Source organism: Schistocerca piceifrons, chromosome 4 (assembly GCF_021461385.2).
Source record: "Schistocerca piceifrons isolate TAMUIC-IGC-003096 chromosome 4, iqSchPice1.1, whole genome shotgun sequence".
Taxonomy (NCBI): domain Eukaryota; kingdom Metazoa; phylum Arthropoda; class Insecta; order Orthoptera; family Acrididae; genus Schistocerca; species Schistocerca piceifrons.
The window spans coordinates 361,019,605-361,040,195 of record NC_060141.1 but is presented as its reverse complement, the minus strand read 5'-3'; the positions used below and the strand labels follow the sequence as shown (position 1 = coordinate 361,040,195).

The following is a 20,591-nucleotide window of genomic DNA, read 5'->3' as shown; positions in this document are numbered from 1 at the left end:
GTGGGACAAGCATGTAATGACAGTTGTGGGGAAGGCTGATAGTCGTCTTGGTCATTGGTAGAATTTTGGGAAGATGTGGTTCATCTATAAAGGAGACCGCTTATAAAACACTAATACGACCTATTCTTGAGTACTGCTCGAGCGTTTGGGATCCCTATCAGGTCGGATTGAGGGAGGACATAGAAGCAATTCAGAGGTGGGCTGCTAGATTTGTTACTGGTAGGTTTGATCATCACGCGAGTGTTACGGAAATGTTTCAGGAACTCGGATGGGAGTCTCTAGAGGAAAGGAGGCGTTCTTTTCGTGAATCGCTAGTGAGGAAATTTAGAGAACCAGCATTTGAGGCTGACTGCAGTATAATTTTACTGCTGCCAACTTATATTTCGCGGAAAGACCACAAAGATAAGAGAGATTAGGGTAGTCATTTTTCCCTCGTTCTGTTGGGAGTGGAACAGGGAGAGAAGATGCTAGTTGTGGTACGAGGTACCCTCCGCCACGCACCGTTTGGTGGATTGCGGAGTATGTATGTAGATGTAGATGTAGATGAAACATAGCCAGTGTTGGAGGTTTTGTGTTCTTTTAAAACTGGCATGCGTTTTTAGTTGCTTCTGCAAGTACTTTGGACATACGCGCTGACAGAGCATGCGTGAAGGTCAGAAACGAACCTCGGCATGGGTAACTGGTACGTGCTGCCTATCGGGTCGGGCCAGCTTGGAGCGAGAGAAGGGGCGCGGCCGGGTTCCCGCGACCGCTGCTGCTGCGGCGGCAGCCACCGAACGTAGTCTCGAGGGCAGCTGGACGCCACCTGCCGTCTTATGCAGGACCGCAGTTTCCCTCCGGCCGCGGAAGCATCAGCAGCTATGACGCAGCAGCAGCAGCAGCAGCAGCAGAAGGAGCAGCAAGCGGAGGGCGTCGCTGTCGTCGGAGGAGGACTCGTGAGTACTGCAGTGCTGGAAAGGGAGGCAAGCAGCGGGGGGGCCTGGTCAGTCTCAGGTTACTGTGCGCGACCCCTGTTCTTGTGTTTCGCGTGTGGCGTCTTTTGCCAATCGTGTTATAGCTTCTTGCCGAATTCTGTCAGTCGTTCGTCCTGCTAGGACCCCTACACGCAATGAGTCGCGCATTAGAAGCACCGCGGTAGGCGCCGCCAGCTCAGCCGACTAAAGCCGCCGCCTTACCAGTTACGTAACGTTCTGGCCGTTGCCCTTCGGTTTAGCTGTGTAGCGCGTTCCCCATTGTGTTTCTGCCATCGCATATATCTGCTTCACAGTCAAACTCTGTAAATATATCTGTTCCTTACGTTCGTGCGTGTGCGTGAGCATTTATTTGTGTGTGTGTGTGTGTTTGTGTGTGTATGTGTGTCCTGGTACACGCGCAACAGCGTTCGTGTGCGTGTGTACGAGTACTCGCGAGGGCGCGCAGCGTGTGTGGGAGTGCGCGTGGGTGGGCGTGCGCTCGCGTGCATGCATACTTTCGTGTGAGTGCGCGAATCGGTGCTTGTGCATACTTTCGAGTGAGTTCGCGAATCCGCCCAAGCGCGTATGTGCGCGCCCATGCCCCTGTGATGACTGGGTGTTGTGTGCTGTCCTTAGGTTAGTTAGCTTTAAGTAGTTCTAAGTTCTAGGGGACCGATGACCATAGATGTTAAGTCCCATAGTGCTCAGAGCCATTTGAACCATGCCCCTGTGTGCACGCGTCCGCGCGCGCATGTGTGTGTGTGTGTGTGTGTGTGTGTGTGTGTGTGTGTGTGAAAGAGAGAGAGAGAGAGAGAGAGAGAGAGAGAAAAGGGCGCGTGCGCAAATATGTTGGCGTATGTGTGTGTGTGCACGCTCGCTTGTGTGCATTGGTGAGTGAATGAGCATGAGTGTGAGTATATGGGCGCGCGCGTATATATCTCGTTACGTAATGTTCCAATGAGGTCGTATTTAAATCAGGTACTTCTACTGGATTTGTACAGTTGTGCAAACATTTTGAAGGCCGCCTGGCTTCCAGTTCTACATCTACGTCTGTACTTTCCATGCCAGTTTACGGTGTGTGGTGGAGGCTACTATCTGTACCACCACCCACTTCTCCTATTCCAGTCGCGAAGGGTTACCTTCATGGTCTTTTCGCGAGCTATACGTGGAAGCTGTATATTGGTTTTGACTCTTCAAGGAACGTAGGCTCTCGCAACTGTAATGGTAAACCACACCGTCATTCCGATCGCCTACTCCTAAATATTTTCTGTATTTGACTGCTTCCAGTGATCGGTAGGCAATCGTATTATCATACAAACAGTGGATCTTTCTGATTATTTATGCACGTCGCCTTACATTTGTTTATGCTGAGCGTCAACTGCCAATCGTAGCTCCAAGCGTTGATCCTTTCCACGTCGTTCTGCTATTCCCAACCATTTTTAAGTGTTCCGACTTTTCTGTGTACAACACCATGATCCGCTAAAACTGTTATCGAGCATCCGACGTCATCCACTGGGTCATTTCTGTAGCACAATACTGTGAAACTAATGGTCCTAAAAGATTCCCTTTGGGGACGCCCGAAGTTACATTTACGTCTGAAGGTCCCTCTCCGTAAAGAATGACAGACTATGTTCCGTTTGCTAGAAACTCATGAATCCAGTCACGTAACTGGTCTCATATTACGTGTGCTTGTACCTTTTCATTATGTGGTAGTGCAGGACTGTATCGAACGTCTTTGGGAATTCAAGCAACTCGGCATCACTTAGGTGTCAGTATGTACTGCTTTCTAGGTATCGTAGACAAACAGACAGAGCTAGGTATCACACGGTTAACTAAAAATCCGAACACGGGTCTGTAATCAGTGGAAACGTAAATATGAGAGCGTAGTCCTGTTTTTTAGGAAGATATTTTTCCCCTACGTCCTGCTCATATGTCCGTCACGGACGACCTCTCTTTGATGTATTTATGTATTCACTCCTTTCAGAATAGGTCAGCCAATCGATACCGACGACCACTCACAGCGGCTGTTCCCAATACTTGAACGTGCGCAGCAGTACTATTTGTCTTTTGGATACACGATAGATACGAGATAACAACAGTGAGTAGACGCTACTGATCAGTTTCTTTTTTGTTGTTCTGGAGGTTGTTATCAGACTATTTGCAGTTTATCCGTTCGTTAAATTAAGTTGTGTCATAAATACCTATAAAGATCTTCTCTCCCAGATCGGTTCAGTATCTTTCCATTGGTTGTCCGAGGTACCCTTCTAACTACCAGAATTCTTATGTAACAGCGCGTTTCGCAATTTTCTGTTTTATTGTTGTCTGTACTGTTTATCGTCCATGTTTCACGTCCATATAAGCAAAAACTTGCCATAGATCTGAACTAGAGGGGGGAAATGGTGGGAGGGGGCAACTCATCTTATTTTCGCGGTGAATGACGAAATGATTTCTACATCTCATGCAAAATGGCTGTGGGTACTGCTATTGCCAGTCCGCATTTTATATCGTCTTCCCTTCTGCCATAAGCACTAAGTCTGCAGTCCAAATAACAGAACTTGTCTACTAACTTTCATATCTTATTTCCCAGTCTAATTTTATATGAATCACATAATTTACTTCGAGTATCATCCTTTATCCATTAGTTTTATTCTTACGAGAAACGTTTAGAAAGTTTCATCATTGTTTCTCAAACAGAAACTTTATTGCCAAAAACAGATATAGTGTGGCATCTTGCACTATATTGAGGCATTTGTCACAGCGTGCAATGAGTCTGAAGAAACCAGTCTGGTAAAATTCGGTCCCGTGCGATGCAAAGAATCGCCGCGCAGCCCGCTCCTCCACAGTGATCGTTTGGAAGTGACGTGCCGAGAGTGAGTCATTCAATGCAGGGAACACAGGTGAAAGATTGGCGAGATTGGGGCTGCAGACTGGAGATCCAGTATCTCCCATCAGAAGTGACGAATCTGATTCTGTGTGGATCACCCGGCCTACAGTCCAGATATTGCCCAATCGGACTTTCATTTGGTTCCCTGCACTAAAAGCTGAACTCTCGAGACGTCACTTCCAAGCTGGTACTGAGTGGAGCAGGCTGTGCAATTTCTTGCCTCGCAGGGCAGCGCATTGTACCAGAGTGATTGGTTCACACAGATTGCACGCTACGAGAAATATCTGAATGTCGGTGGCGACTATGCCGAAAATAGTTCATGATGCCACGATGTATTTGTTTTCAGCGATAAAGTTTCTGTTGAGAAACAATGACCGAACTTACCTTCGGAACGTCCTACTTCTTATAAACTGTTTTCAAGACAATGTCCATTTCGTTTTGCAGGTCTTCCCATTCCTTTGTCGTGTCTGATAGGATTGCAATGTCATCGGAAAAGTGTACAATTTTTATTTGCTTTCGCAGAAATTTCCCTTTCCAGACGTCTCCTTCGTTTCCTTTACTGCTTGCTCAGTGTACAGATCATAAGGTACAACCATTCCTGACTCCTTCTCAATTACTGCCTCTCTGTCATGTCCTTAAACTCTCAGAACTGTAGTTCCGTACAAGCTATGGATAATCTTCTATTTCCTGTATTTTATCTCTGCTAACTTTAAAATAGCAGAAGTGTGTTCCAGTCAGCGTGATCTTATGCATGTATAGTAAAGGGTCGCGGGTTCTCAGAGAGCTTGTTTCTGGACCTAGCAAACAGCTACCGTAACAGAGAGTTGCAGAGGATGACCCCTGTCGAGCGGATTAAATACTAGTCACCGCCGTAAACGAGCGCTCTTGTCACTTTGTAACGCTGTAAATGTTGTACAATTGGTACCTGGCGGTCATTTGACCCTCCATCGTGATGACTGGGTGTTGTGTGATGTCCTTAGGTTAGTTAGGTTTAAGTAGTTCTAAGTTCTAGGGGACTGATGACCATAGATGTTAAGTCCCATAGTGCTCAGAGCCATTTGAACCCTCCAACGCTGACTAAAGTCGTGGCAGTTAAATAGTGTGTATGTGCCAGTCGGTTTTGCGCAATCAGCGCAGTAAGATGGCTCGATGTGGAGACTTGACAGAACGACAGAAAAAAAGCTGTCAGTTTTGGACGTTATGAAGTTAGCTCACTTGTTACTGTACCACTACGGACTGTCTAGTGTGTGTTCAAGGAATGGTTTACCACACACAGTCGTAAAGCATGACACAAGAACGGATGTAAACAGATCGTAACCTACAGGGACTACAGTCGAGCGTCACACCTTATCAGTGACAATCGGTCTAAAACCCAGCGCGATCTGCTCTTGTCTGCGGATGCAGATCCGTCTCAGCCCAGTTTCCGAGTGAGCATTGCGCAGGGAACTGCAACCAGTGGACATTTCCAGCCGAGTTCCTCGCAGAAGGTCATTGCTCACAGCGGCAGACAAATCTGCACGCCCTCAATGGACCAAACAACACAGAACGTGGCCTGTAGCTGACTGGAAGCGCATGTTGTGTTCCGAGTCGCTATTTTCCCTAACTTTTTCCTTTTTTAAGTGATGCAAAAACATCCAATGCACCAACGGATCAATGATGCGTTTAATTTGTAGTTTGTATTTCAGACTGGAGGTGGTTCTTTGGTACTTTCCTACTATGTATTGGACCCATTCCTTCAGGTTGCCGTGAACATGAACCACGGTATTTCCGTTGACATTTTCGGCTACCGACTGAGCGTTGTACTTTCTACTGCATCATGCAAAATTCTCTCGCTGTCCTAAACTCTTATAAAAGTTTCCCAGTTTAGCGGTGATTCCGTAGAACGTGGTATAAATGACAAACAGAATAACTGTTCATGCCTTGTCACCTGAACTGCGCTACTTAAGCTAGTCCTTTCATCGATTATCTTAATGAACGATGCGCAGGATTTCCTCCGACCTGTTTACTGTGAATCTCCTGTAGACTTTGTCCCTTTGAGCAGTTTTTGTGCGTATTGGATTCTTCAGAAGATTCAAGCAGGCTACAAGTGGTTATAAGTGGACATGCGGATAGCTAATTTACTTGAAATAAGTCCCGGGATGCTCAGTAACAATGTAAGTTTGAAGCGATTCATTTTCAAAAGTTCATAAATTTCGAGAGCATGGTTAAGCCGTTCGGGAGGAAAACGGTTCAAGTCTGCGTCCGGCCATGCTGGTTTAGATTTTCCATTATTTCCCCAAATCGCTGCAGACAAATGTCAGGATGGTTCCTTCGCAGGGGCACGGCCGATTTGCTTTCCCATCCTTACGACAATCGGAGTTTGAGTTCCGTATCTAATGACCTCAATGTCGACGGGACGTTAAAGTGTAATCTTCCTTCCTTCCTTCTGTTATGAGAACAGATTACCGCTTTGGAAGCTTCTAGAATGATTTGCTCCACTACTTCCCAATTTTCATACGTTTTACGTAACAGTTTTTATGTGGCTGATAATGACCTGGGCATAGTCCAAACTGAAACCATCACTGCCATCAAAATTACAAAAGGCATCGCTCTATATACACAGAGATGTCCTGTGGAATGTTCATTATCCTATAAACATCATTGACGTATGTACGAATAAGAAAGCCAAATCTAAAAACTTGCCAGAAACGCAAAATTGGTGAAGAAAAACTGGCGCTTTAAGGGCAGCGTCAGCCATAATGTCTGCAGTAAACGAAAGAAACTCAGAGTATTATTAATAAGAGGAGCTCTCATATAGTTTGCTGTGACTGTGCTGTGTTCTCGCACTTGAAGAACACTTGTCAAACATAAAACAGAGAACTAAATGCTTACAGAAGTGGGCACACTTGTTTCATGTTACGATTGTTGGGAACCAGCTGTCAAAACATAAAGGACACAAATAGATTCCTATTACAACGGGTATATGTAGTCCCTGTCATGACAGTTGAAGGTCAACTACTCAAACATAAAATAAGGGAATATATTGTCACTGTGTACAGAGAACTGTCAAAACAGCTTATGATTTACAGCTTACACTGGTCGGAAGCCAGAGCATAAATCATAGAATAAACGATAGTTAAAATCAGTGAAGCAGCACTTTTCAGAAAATCAGAAAAGATGGGACTAGGTGAGAAAACGTCACAGATCTCATCAACTGCCCATCGAAAAAATCCTTCTTCCTCCACAGGGAAAACAGAGTCTGTGAGTATGGAATCAAAACCATCGGACAGAGTTGTCTTAAGATCAGTTATTGTCACTTTTTACGCAGAATTTGGGAAGCGTAGACTGTTCCGATTGCAACGTCTTCCAGGAACTTAAATGTTTACCTGCTACAATCTATTGAGCAGAAAGACTTAGAATTTTGCTCTGAGTTGGCAGAAAAATCATAGACTGTGATCGTCTCTACTTTTAGACTTGGCATTTCATCTCAAGACACCTTAGTGTAGTGTATTTCATTTCGGATAAACTCTTAGTATTGTATATACTTTGTTGTTATTAATTTCGTAGTCACTTTTCCCTCCTGCTGACGTTACCTCCTCGATTTCCCATCAGTAAAATTAGAGTATCCCTTCCACATCGATCAACGATGTGAATCGGACCTCAGGAAACTTGTGGCTCAATCATTTGCCGAATTTCAAGCCTGGTAGGCGAAAGATATGTCTGTATGCACTACATCGACTTACTGTGTATCTAGTTCAGATGTTCATACTGGGGAAGTGATACATCAGCAGTTGTATTCTTGCGACGTATCTTATTCGTTACAGCTTCTACGTTTTTTTACCCGGTTTTTCGTCTTTACCACTGACAGTCGTTAGATTTTTACTAACTTTCTCCTGCCAACTATGCCTCCTAATACAGACAACACACGTGAGAAACGTACGCATTATAACAAAAATTATTTGAGAGTTAACAAAAATAACTGACAAATTATTTGCACCAGCGTGAAAGCAGATAACTTATTATTAAACTTCAAAAATGGTTCAAATGGCTCTGAGCACTATGGGACTTAACATCTGAGGTCATCAGTCCCCTAGAACTTAGAACTACTTAAAACTAACTAACCTAAGGACATCACACACATACATGCCCGAGGCAGGATTCGAACCTGCGACCGTAGCGGTCGTGCGGTTCCAGACTGACGCGCCTAGAACCGCTCGGCCACACCGGCTGGCTATTAAACTTCGATATTCTAATTAGATAAAGAGCCATGGCAGCGTATTAAACTTCTCACTGTGGATTTTCTCTCTAACACAGTTTTAGTTCATCATAGACAGACAATAGTCAGAAATGGTTTTCTGAAAAACGGATATGAGTTAATAAGGAATGTAAATTTAAGAATTAGCGTTATATGGAAGAAAAACGTGGTCTATAAACAGTGCAGACAAGAAGAGGATCGAAGATTTTAAAATGTGCTGATAGAGAAGAATTGTCATGATTAGATGTGTAGAATGAATAATTGATTGACAAGGAAGAAAGCTGTACGGAATGTCTTGACAAAAAGCAGGGATCAGTTGATAAGACAAACCCTGAAATATCAAAGAACAGTTACTTTGCTAATGGAGAGAAACATGGCGGGAAAAAATTGTAGAGGGACACTGAATCTTGACTACAGCAAGCAGCTGCAAATGGATGTAGGTTGCAGTAATTCGGAGACGAAGAGCGTTGCACTTGGGTGGTGTGGAGAGCTATTCAAAATCAGCCTTCTGACTTTCTACTATTTTTCTATTGAAGAGCAATAACTGCAAACAACTGATAATGTTTCCGTAAGTGATATAGCATAAAATAGTTGTCACTATTATTAAAAATATTGTTTAGGCATTTTGCTCACTTCTGAACTGAAAAGACAAATGATTACAAACACAATAATTTGGAACACATGTATGTAATACAAGGGTTGGACAAAAATATGCGAACAGCGCCAGAAACGCCTGCTTGAACATAAATGGCCAAGCCTACAGGTTGTGCTGCTGAATTTGACCACGGACGGCACCTGTGGAATGTCCTCAAAACGTTGCAAGTGTCAGTCATCGTGAGAACAGTGTTCTGTGTAGTTGTGACTGCACTACGTCGGAGTTAAGTGAAGTAGTGCGCGGGCTAAGTATTGTTGCTCGTATGGTGGGTCCTCTAGTAACCAAGATAGGTGAAATGTTTGATGTTTCGAGAGGCACCCTACCGAAGATTTATACTGCACACAGGGGAAGCAGAAAAACATCACCCGCGAAGTCACAACACGGACGAAAGTGCGTGTTGAGTGGTCATTGAGGAGGATTGTGACAAAAAATAAGAAGACGACAGCTGCAAACGTCACTGCAGAGCTTAATATCGCACCAGCGAATCCTATCAGCACCAAAACAACACGAAGGGAGCTCCCTGGGCAGGTAATTACACGCGAGCTGGAGTTCCAAAACCACTCATCAGTGATCCAAATGCCCGTAACAGGCAAACTTGGCGTCGAAGGCATAAAACCTGGACTGTGGAGCAATGGAAGAAGGTCGGATGAATCCTGTTTCACACTGTTTCCAATTTGTAGTCGAGTTTAAGTCCGAAGAGTGAAACATGGCGAGGGTTCGGTGGTGATTTGGGCAGCTATGTCGTGGCAATCGATGGGCCCTGTGGTTACTCCGCAAGGTCACATTACTGCCAATGATTATGTGACCATCTCACCGCGCGAAGTAGCTGCGCGGTTTGAGGCGCCGTGTCACGGATTGCGCGGCTCCTCCCTCCGGAGGTTCGTGTCCTCCCTCGGGCATGAGTGTGTGTGTTGTTCTTAGCATAAGTTAGTTTAAGTAGTGTGTAAGTCTAGGGACCGATGACCTCAGGAGTTTGGTCCCTTAGGATTCACACACATTTGAACATTTTTGACCATTTTGGCTGATCAGGCCCATCCCATGCTACAAGCTTAGTTTCCCAAAGCTGATGCTGTGTTCCAAGACGACAAGCCCCTGTTCACACAGCTCGTACCGTCTTGTTAGCACGAGGATGAACTGTCGCATCTACCCTAGCTACTTTGGAGAAATGTGTACGTGATCCCTAACCACCTCGTTCCCTGAACTTGCCCCTGTTTTACAGGAAGAATGCTGTAAGATTACCTTGAAAACCATATAGGATCTGTATTTATCGATTCTGAGACGAGTGGAATATGTTTTGAATGCCAACGATTTTTCTTAACCGCGCTAGGCATGGTAATGTGTTGAGTTTATGGTGTTTCCATGTTTTTATCTAACACATGTATCTGAGAGACTTATAAAGCAGAAACATCCCCTGTTTCCTGGACATTGCGCAGTATCACTAACGAAAACTGTGTCGCTACCTATTTCGGTGAATAACAAACTAATTTGAAAGTATTGCTTGACCTCGGGCGTGGACCTCTGCGTCAGTGCTTGTTTCAAAGTAAAGGTTCACTCACATCACTAAATTAAGCTACTCATTTCCTCAGTAGCTTGAATCTTTAAGGAAGTCGCTAGCGTTCTCGAAGCGGCTGCGATTCAGTTTTAGGAACTATTCACCTTTGACAATGTCCTTGTTGTCTTCTTGCTACCTGCAGTCAAAGTTCCAACATGGTGTGTCACCACTCAACATTAGAAATTTAAAACACAAAATTTTCCAGCAAAAGCGACTCATGTTACATAATACTCTAATACAGTGCGGTGTGTAATTGCTAGTGGACATTTCATGCGTATTTGAGATTTTATAGTGTTCAGTGTTCTCGAAATGGCTCAGAAAGACTTGTTTATCAATAATTTTTATAACAAATGGTTCAAATGGCTCTGAGCACTATGGGACTTAACATCTGAGGTCATCAGTCCCCTAGAACTTAGAACTACTTAAACCTAACTAACCGAAGGATATCACACACATCCGTGCCCGAGGCAGGATTCGAACCTGCGACCGTAGCGGTTCCAGATTGCAGCGCCTAGAACCGCTCGGCCACTCCGGCTGGCGATAGGACTTTGTCTGACGTTAATAAAAGCTAGTATGGAATTCTCAGCTTTAGTTCTGATAAGTATATTTTTATACCAACCCGAAGATATATTCTAAAGAATAGTCACTGAAGATAGTTTGGCGAACAAACGGCTAAGCACAGTGCTGTTGGACAGATCTTGGCAAAGGTCTCACTGCGAACCGGTTTAATGAGTTGCAAGTTTAGAATCAACACCCGAGAGCAGTGGCGTTACGTCATAAGTGTCCAGCCTCGTTCTTGTGTAAGCTGGCGGAAGTGTGTAGTCGCTCTTGTAGTAGAGAGCATACTTGTCATTTTGAAACATTCCTCCTGACACAGGCTGTCCAACGATATGAAAGAAAACCATTATGTCAAGCTGCAAAAACACTGAAAAACGCTGGCTGCCATTCTCAAGGACTGCACAACAAGTAAAAGCAAATATGTAACGTACCAACAAAGTAATTTCACAAACTACCGGCTGTAACGAGCTGTTGTAGGACAGTGGTCAATGGCTAATAAGAAGACATGGACGAAAGCAGAATACAGACAGCGGAAGCGAGATCTTAAGCGTGAGTTCTAGGTATCAAAGATATGAGGACACACGGCAGCAGCTGGATACGGGGAACTTGGCCCGCTCTTGCACCTTCCGACTTCCTTGAGGAAACTGTGTTACGGCGCATGCCATTGAGTCCCGCGATTGCGTAACACAGGGACATGCTGTTGGGAAATGTAATAGCGATCGAATCACAGGAATAAGTTTTAGATTTCACTTCATCACTTAGAGGTTTTTGCCCGTTTATTTGTTCCAGTAGAGGATAATATGTTGGTAAATTATTCTTTATAGCTGAGATTAGAGTGGACAATGACGAGGAAAATTGATCGTGTCTGACAGAGCAGATGTTCGCTCGAGATCCATCATACTAACTACCGTCTGCAATCAGCCACGTCAAGTGCCCGCCGACAGGGCGAAGTGTGGGCTAAGGACATGGAAATGGACGCTTCCTCTACTGAATGCAAATCCTTAAACGTGATCGCTTTAATAAATGTGTGAAGTCTACTAAATCACTCATAAGCTTATCCACGTAGTGGCGTATCCGTATTTGTTATTAAATGTAATAAATAAAATTCCATCTGTGCCACAATATCCTTTGTTAATATTGCAACCAGTTTACAGTTTGGACCATCTATAAACATTTCGGCGTGGACAATAATATACGGCAAAGGAGAAGCCTCCAATTCGACTTAGGTTACCTACCGAAAAGCTTGACATAAAGGGCCCATACGTAAGCATGCTGCACACCACCTTCTCAGCCGGCCGCGGTGGTCTCCATCTTCATGTCTGTTGTCAGAATAGCCGAGAGCGATTTCGCGCACACACCGTCCGCAAACATCCCAGCGCTTTCCTCCCCTCACAATCTAAAACGATCATCTGATTATGTAAGGAAAAAAAAAAAAAAAAAAAAAATAAGAGCCCAGTCAACCTCTCCGAAATTGTATAGTGCCCCCAGAAATAGTTAACGCTAACTTTCGTGTTTTCGCCGGCCGGGGTGGTCGAGCGGTTCTAAGCGCTACAGTCTGGAACTGCGGGACTGTTACATTCGCAGGTTCGAATCCTGCCTCGGGCATGGATGTGTGTGATGTCCTTAGGTTAGTTAGGTTTAAGTAGTTCTAAGTTCTAGGGGACTGATGACCACAGTAGTTAAGTCCCATAGTGCTCAGAGCCATTTGAACCATTTTTGAACCACCTTCTCAAAACTAACAGCTCTATTCAGCGTCGACTAATGCTACTACTGACACAGGTTTACAAAGACATGATGACTCGAAGTCTGCCAGAATACATGATTATCCAAAGCTCTACTACAGAAACCAATATAAAACAAAATAGAGAAGTCATAAAAATTGAAATTGTTACGAGTTTATGCACCAAATAGAAATGGAAGTGATCAATATTGATTCATTTCACGGATGTATTAAATACTAAAAATTGCGAACAAATTAATCTTTAACATAGTCGTGTGTCAGTTTATTGCTAACAATGCACTGAGATGACAAAAATGATGAAAAATCTTTTAATGTCGTATCGGTCTCCTTTTTTCGTGTGTGGTGCAGCAACTGGACGTGGCATGAATTCAACAAGTCGTTGGAAATCCTCTGCAGACATATTGAGCCATCCTGGTTCTATAGCCGTCCATAATTACAAAAGTATTTCCGGTGCAGGATTTTACGCACTCTTTGACCTCTCGATTAGGTTCCATAAATGTTCAATTGTATCCACATCGTGGTATCTGGGTGGCTAAACCAATCTTTCGAACTGTCCAGAATGTTCCTCAAACCAAACGCGAGCATTCTTGGTCCGATGACATAGAGTATTGTCATCCATAAAAATTCCATCGTTGTTTGGGAACTTCAAGTCCATGAATGGCTGCAAATCGTCGCCAAATAGACAAACATAATCATTTTCAGTCAATGATCGGTTCAGTTGCAACAGAGGACCCCATCCGTTCCATATAAACAGAGCCCACGCCATTATGAAGCCTCCATCTGCTTGCACAGTGCCTCGTTGACAGCTTACGTCCACGGCTTCGTGGGGTCTGCGCTACACTCGAACCCTACTATTAGTTCTTACCAACTGAAATTGGGACTCATCTGCCAGGACACGGTTTTCCAGTCGTCTGGGGTCCAACTGATTTGGTAAGGAGACGAAGAGAGGCGCTGCAGGGGACGCCGTGCTGTTAGCAAAGGCACTCGCGTCCGTCGCCTCCTGCCATAGCCCATTAACTTCAAAGTTCGCTGCATTGTCCTAACGGATACATTCCCACATTGATTGCTGTGGTTATTTCACACATTGTTGCTTGTTTATTAGTATTGACAACTCTACGCAATCGCCGCTGCTCTCGGTCCTTAAAAGAAGCCCGTCGGCCACTGCGTTGTCCGTGTTGAAAGGTAATGCCTGGAATTTGATATTCTCAGCACACTCTTGACACTATGGATCTCGGAATATTGAATTCCCTAATGATTTACGAAATGGAGTGTACCATGCTTCTGTCTCCAACTACCAATCTACGTAAAAATCTGTGCGACCATAATCAAGTCGGAAACCTTTTCACATGAATCACCTGAGTACAAATTAAAGCTTCGCCAATGCACTGCCCTTTTATACCCTGTGTACATGATACTACCACCATTTGTATATGCGTATATCGCTGTCCCATGAGTTTTGTTACTGAAAAATGGCAGACATGAATATGCACAGCCTGACAAAAAATGTGAAACACCCAGAAGACACGGTCGTATCTCAACGTAACTTCGTAGACATACACTACCGGCCATTAAAATTGCTACGTCAAGAAGAAATGCAGATGATAAACGGGTATTCATTGGACAAATATATTATACTAGAACTGACACGTGATTACATTTTCACGCAATTTGGGTGCATAGATCCTGAGAAATCAGTACCCAAACAACCATCTCTGGCCGTAATAACGGCCTTGATATGCCTGGGCATTGAGTCAAACAGAGCTTGGATGGGGTGGACAGGTACAGTTGCCCATGCAGCTTCAACACGATACCACAGTTCATCAAGAGTAGTGACTGGCGTATTGTGACGAGCCACCATTGACCAGACGTTTTCAATTGGTGAGAGATCTGGAGAATGTGCTGACCAGGGCAGCAGTCGAACATTTTCTGTATCCAGAAAGGCACGTACAGGACCTGCAACATTCGCTCGTGCATTATCCTGCTGGAATGTAGGGTTTCGCAGGGATCGAATGAAGGGTAGAGTCACGGATCGTAACACATCTGAAATGTACCGTCCACTGTTCAAAGCGCCGTCAGTGCGAACAAGAGGTGACCGAGACCAAAGGCACCCCATACCATGACGCCGGGTGATACGCCAGTATGGCGATGACGAATACACGCTTCCAATGTGCGTTCACCGCGATGTCCTCAAACACGGATGCGACCATCATGATGCTGTAAACAGAACCCGCATTCATCCGAAAAAATGACGTTTTGCCATTCGTGCACCCAGGTTCGTCGTTGAGTACACCATCGCAGGCGCTCCTGTCTGTGATGCAGCGTCAGGGTTAACCGTAGCCATGGTCTCCAAGCTGATAGTCCATGCTGCTGCAAACGTCGTCGAACTGTTCGTGCAGATGGTTGTTGTCTTGCAAACGTCCACATCTGTTGACTCAGGGATCGAGATGTGGCTGCACGATCCGTTACAGCCATGCGGATAAGATGCCTGTCATCTCGACTGCTAGTGATACGAGGCCTTTGGGATCCAGCCGGGCGTTCCGTATTACCCTCCTGAACCCACCGATTCCATATTCTGCTAACAGCCATTGGATCTCGACCAACGCGAGCAGCAATGTTGCGATACGATAAACCGCAATAGCGATAGGCTACAATCCGACCTTTATCAAAGTCGGAAACGTGATGGTACGCATTTGTCCTCCTTACACGAGGCATCACAACAACGTTTCACCATGCAACGCCGGTCATCTGCTGTTTGTGTATGAGGAATCGATTGGAAACTTGTCAGCACGTTGTAGGTGTCGCCACCGGCGCCAACCTGCCAACCTTGTGTGAATGCTCTGAAAGCTAATCATTTGCATATCACAGCATCTTCTTCCTGTCGGTTAAATTTCGCGTCTGTAGCACGTCATCTTCGTGGTGTAGCAATTTTAAAGGCCAGTGGTGTACATACCATCGATGGGCATGTATATAACTAGAGTTGCAGTTTTCTATGAGAGGTATGACGACCACCATAATGCATCACTGTTGTTACCAATCCTGATAGAGTATATCTACATCTACATCCATATTCCGCAAGCCACCTGACGGTGTGTGGTCGGGGGTACTTTGAGTACCTCTATCGGTTCTCCCTTCTATTCCAGTCTCATATTGTTCGTGGAAAGAAAGATTGTCGGTATGCCTCTGTGTGGACTCTAATCTCTCTGATTTTATCCTCATGGTCTCTTCGCGAGATATACTTCTCGAAACTTCAACAAAAGCCCGTTCCGATCTACTGAGCGTCTCTCCTGCAGAGTCTTCCACTGGAGCTTATCTGTCATTTCCGTAACGCTTTCGCGATTACTAAATGATCCTGTAACGAAATGCGCTGTTCTCCGTTGGATCTTCTCTATCTCTTCTATCAACCCTGTCTGGTACGGATCCCAGACTGGTGAGCAATATTCAAGCACAGGGCGAACAAGTGTACTGTAACCTATATCCTTTGTTTTCGGATTGCATTTCCTTTCCAATGAATCTCAGTCTGGCATGTGCTTTACCGACGCTCACTTTATATGATCATTCCATTTTAATTCACTCCTAATGCGTACTCCCAGATAATTTATGAAATTAACTGCTTCTAGTTGCTGACCTGTTATATTGTAGCTAAATGATAAAGGATCTTTCTTTCTATGTATTCGCAGCGCATTACACTTGTCTGCATTGAGATTCAATTGCCATTCCCTGCACCATGCGTCCATTCGTTGCAGATCCTCCTGCATTTCAGTACAATTTTCCATTTCCTTTCGATATACTACAGCATCATCCGCAAAAAGCCTCGGTGAACTTCCGATGTTATCCACAAGGTCATTTATATATATTGTGAATAGCAACGGTCCAACGACACTCCCCTGTGGCACACCTGAAATCACTCTTACTTTGGTAGACTTCTCTCCATTGGAAATGACACGCTGTGTTCTGTTATCTAGGAACTCTTCAATCCAATCACACAATTTGCCTGATAGTCCATATGCTCTTACTTCGTTCATTAAACGACTGCAGAAGTCAAGAAACACGTCATCTACCTGGGAACCCGTGTCTATTGCTCTCTGAGTCTCCCGGACGAATAGCGCGAGCTGGGTTTCACACGATCTTCTTTTTCGAAACCCATGCTGATTCCTACAGAGTAGATTTCTAGTCTCCAGAAATGTCATTATACTCGAACATAATACGTGTTCCAAAATTCTACAAATGATAGACGTTAGAGATATAGGTCTATAGTTCTGCACATCAGTTTGACGTCCCTTCTTGAAAACGGGGATGAAGATCGTCAGGTATTCAGTGATCGCTGTGAAGGACTATTCGTTCGAGGCAGCATTGTCAGCAGCTGAGAGAGTTTGAATGGGGATGTGAAGTGGTCCGATGTTGGACTGAATGGGAACGTGAGCGCATGCATACTCGCCGTCAAGGTTTCGCTCGACCTAGGCTGACCACCACAAGGGGTTCAAAAATGGTTCAAATGGCTCTGAGCACTACGCGACTTCTGTGGTCATCAGTTGCCTAGAACATAGAACTAATTAAACCGAACCTACCTAAGGACATCACACACATCCATTCCCGAGGCAGGATTCGAACCTGCGACCGTAGCGGTCGCTCGGTTCCAGACTGTAGCGCTCGACAAGGGCCCTCGCCTTATTGTGTACTAAGCACGTCGTGGTGCCTTCACATCTGCTCCTTCCATCCAAGAGCAAGTAATGGACTCACTGCAAAATTCTGTCCCATCACATACTATTGGTCGAAGTCTAGCTGCAACTGGAGCAGGGCATTGCTATGTGTATGCGTAGTCTGGCGTTAACGCCACAACTCAAACGGCTACATTTGAGTGGTTCATGGATTGCTGATGCTTTGTGTGCAGCAATGAATCGCATTTCTGTATGACCCTTGATGACTACCCTCAGCGAGCGTGGTATCTAAAGCATGCAATGTTTTGAGGAGGCGTCAAGGTGTGGACAGCCAACAGGTTTGGCTTGAGGTCACTGCTGGTACTGATTGAGAGAACGCTGACAGTACATCAACAAGTCACGGGCATCCTGCGTCCACATAAGTTACCTGCGACGCGATGTTATCGTCGTACCGTTTTTCAGCTGGCCGATGCTCATCCACACACGGCACGTGTGTCTATAATCTGCTTGTATGACGTTGAGGTTCTCCCATGGACAGCAAGATCCACAGATCTGTGCCTGATATAACATATGTGGGAGCAGCTCGGACGTCAACTCCGTCGCAGCACCAGTATCCAGGATATCAAGGACCTGTTACAACTTTTGTGGGGTAGCTTGCTCAGGAGATGATACATCCGTTTTATCACACCGTACCCAACCGAATCAGCAAGTGGATCTAGGACAGAGCAGATGCAACGTCGTAGTGATAAGTGGGCTCGTACTGCCAAGTTTTTTGGGAATTCTGCGCTCACTGAAACAACATCACATAACCTCTCAACCGGTAAAGCTTCATTTCGTTTCCTCCTCCGCTCCTGGGTGCTGCTGCGTTTCTCCTCCTCTCTCTCTCTCTCTCTCTCTCTCTCTCTCTCTCTCTTTCAGACAGTGTACAAAATGTTCGTTTGCCTAGAATGTCACGATAAGAGAGGAGACTGTATTCTTCAGTTTTACCAAGATTCCAGGTACTTGTTATTACATACTACCGCATATGTTCTAAACATGGAAATACTCCTTTAGCTTATTTGCTATCAAGAGTTTTACTTACCCAGAAGCAGATTTTCCGTCTGATTATTTTCTGTTGATGATATCCGATAATCTTAAACTCTCAAGGAAGTTATAAAAAATAGACCACCTCACAACTGCATACGAAAATTTACACAGAACTCAACAGCGACATATATAGAAGCCAGAGATGGGAACTTTGGAGTCAGAAAACTCAGATAAATGATGAAAACAAATGAAACCAGGCATTCTGGAGACTGCTACAAAGAAATCAAACTTTACAAACAAAGAAAAAAGAAGTGGAGGACACATGGAATTTTTTATGTGATGATTAAATAATCGGCAATATAAAAACCACACGGAATAGGTCAAATATGTAAATACCTATAAGCCGATGAGGAGAAAGACACAGCCTAAAATGAATATCTCAGATATGAGTTTAAGGGCATATGAAAAAGATAAGCCGTGACCGGCGAAATTACTCTGCAACAAAACACAAAGAAATAGTTGGGTTAAATGAGAGAATAAATCTATCTCTAATAGCCATTTACCAAAATACGGTTGTAGCTGATACTCACGCAGAAATGTTAGTACACCAGGATTTTTGCCTGCCATGAGAACGAAGATGATAGATGACGTGCAGAATAACCAACAGACCCATCAGTTACAGAAAGATTTCTCTTTCCTCTCCTCCGTTAATGCAAGGAGATGAAACAAAATTTTGGTTCCTAGTTTTTATGTTTTGTTGACTGTAATAAAGTCTTTGACAGGATCCAACAAAATAAATTAAATTACTTTTTTAACGAATAAATATTGAACAGAAGGGTCTCAGACACACAAAGAATTTTTATTGGAACCAGGCAGGATTGATATAATTTAACAATGAGCTATACAACAAAAACTCCAGATCCCGCAAGGAAGTTCAAAAAGACTGCATTTTATCACATTCGATGTTCAGTATTTATTGTGTGTAAATTTTTTGGTACGCATTACAGACTGAAGCTGCTGTACAGCTCTGTGGAGATTAGATAAGAATATCACCAACGGAAAAATGATCCTTTCGGTACATAAAAAGGTCGAATATTTTCCTCTTTAAAAGACTGACTGAAAAGTGAGACACCAGCTGCCTCATTCTACCTTTCTCAGTACCTTTAAAAATATTACCTATAAATTTTGGCTCCGAACACATTCACGTTCTTTCCAACATGCAACTCACCATATATTTCCACAAGCTCCTTTAACTGCTCAAACCCACTAGTCCACCGCTGTAAGTCGCTCATACCCATCCACTTCCACTTGCCCATTCTCACTCACTCATTCAGCCTAACTTATTCTCATTATCTCTTTCTGTTTCTCTATCTGTCACTGTCTTCTACCTCACAGACAGTCTCCTTCATTCTATCCTACTACTACTATCTCCTTTCACTTGTCACTATCTCTCCTGTTCTCTCTTACTGCTACTATATCGTTCATTAGTTCTCACTGATGCTGTCTCCTCTCAATGTCACTATCTCTCTCTTTCTTATTGTCATTGACACAGACTCTGTCTCTCATCCTCACTGGCTCTCATATACTTTCACTTTCTGCATCTCTTTATTCCTCTCTCACTAGCAGTAGATCCTTCACTCTTTTCCTAGCATTGTTCTCTCACTGTCTGCAGTGTCCCTCTCTTTCTCTCTCACTGCTGTTGTCTCCTTATCTCTTTCTATACAACAGTCATTGTTTACCATCTTCCAGCCTTTTTTACTTTTCCGTCTTTCCCGCCACTGCCGCTTCGCATGTCAAAATGTTTGGGAAAATTTGGGAAAGTACTCATGCCTTGCCGCAGTGGTAACAACGGTCCCGTCATATCATTGAAGTTAAGCGCTGTCGCCTTGCCTAACACTTGGATGGGTGACCGACCGGTCTGCCGAGCACTCGAGCACTGTTGGCAAGCGGGGTGCGGATAGCCCTTGTGAGGCAAGTTAAGGAGGTAATTGACTGAGAAGTAGCGGCTCAGGTCACGGAAACTGACAACGGCCGAGAGAGCGATATGCTTACTCCTCGCCTCTCCATATTCGCATCCAGTGACCCCTATTGGCAGAGGATGACACTGCGGGAGGTCAGTACCGTTGGATCTTCCGAGACCTGTTCGGACGGAGTTTACGGTTTTTTACTGACGAAGGTAGAACGAGGCAGCTGGTACCCCATTTTCAGTCAGTAGTTTTTAAACAGGAGCATTTTCGCCTTTTTCGTACTCCGATAGGAGTATTTTTCCGCTGGTTCTCTTCTTATCGTCGCTACAGCGTGGCATGACATATGAAACGAACTTTATGGATCAG

General features: G+C 44.4%; 1 protein-coding gene across 1 annotated transcript in view; it reads left to right on the top strand.

Annotated features, from left to right (window-relative positions):
* Positions 1-860: 860 nt before the first annotated feature.
* The window catches only part of LOC124795844 (kynurenine 3-monooxygenase-like), a 181,682-nt gene continuing 161,951 nt past the window's right edge, over positions 861-20,591 (top strand). The window contains exon 1 of the mRNA XM_047259926.1: positions 861-935. Within this exon, the coding sequence (XP_047115882.1) occupies positions 861-935 (75 nt within the window). The remainder of the gene's footprint in view (positions 936-20,591) is intronic.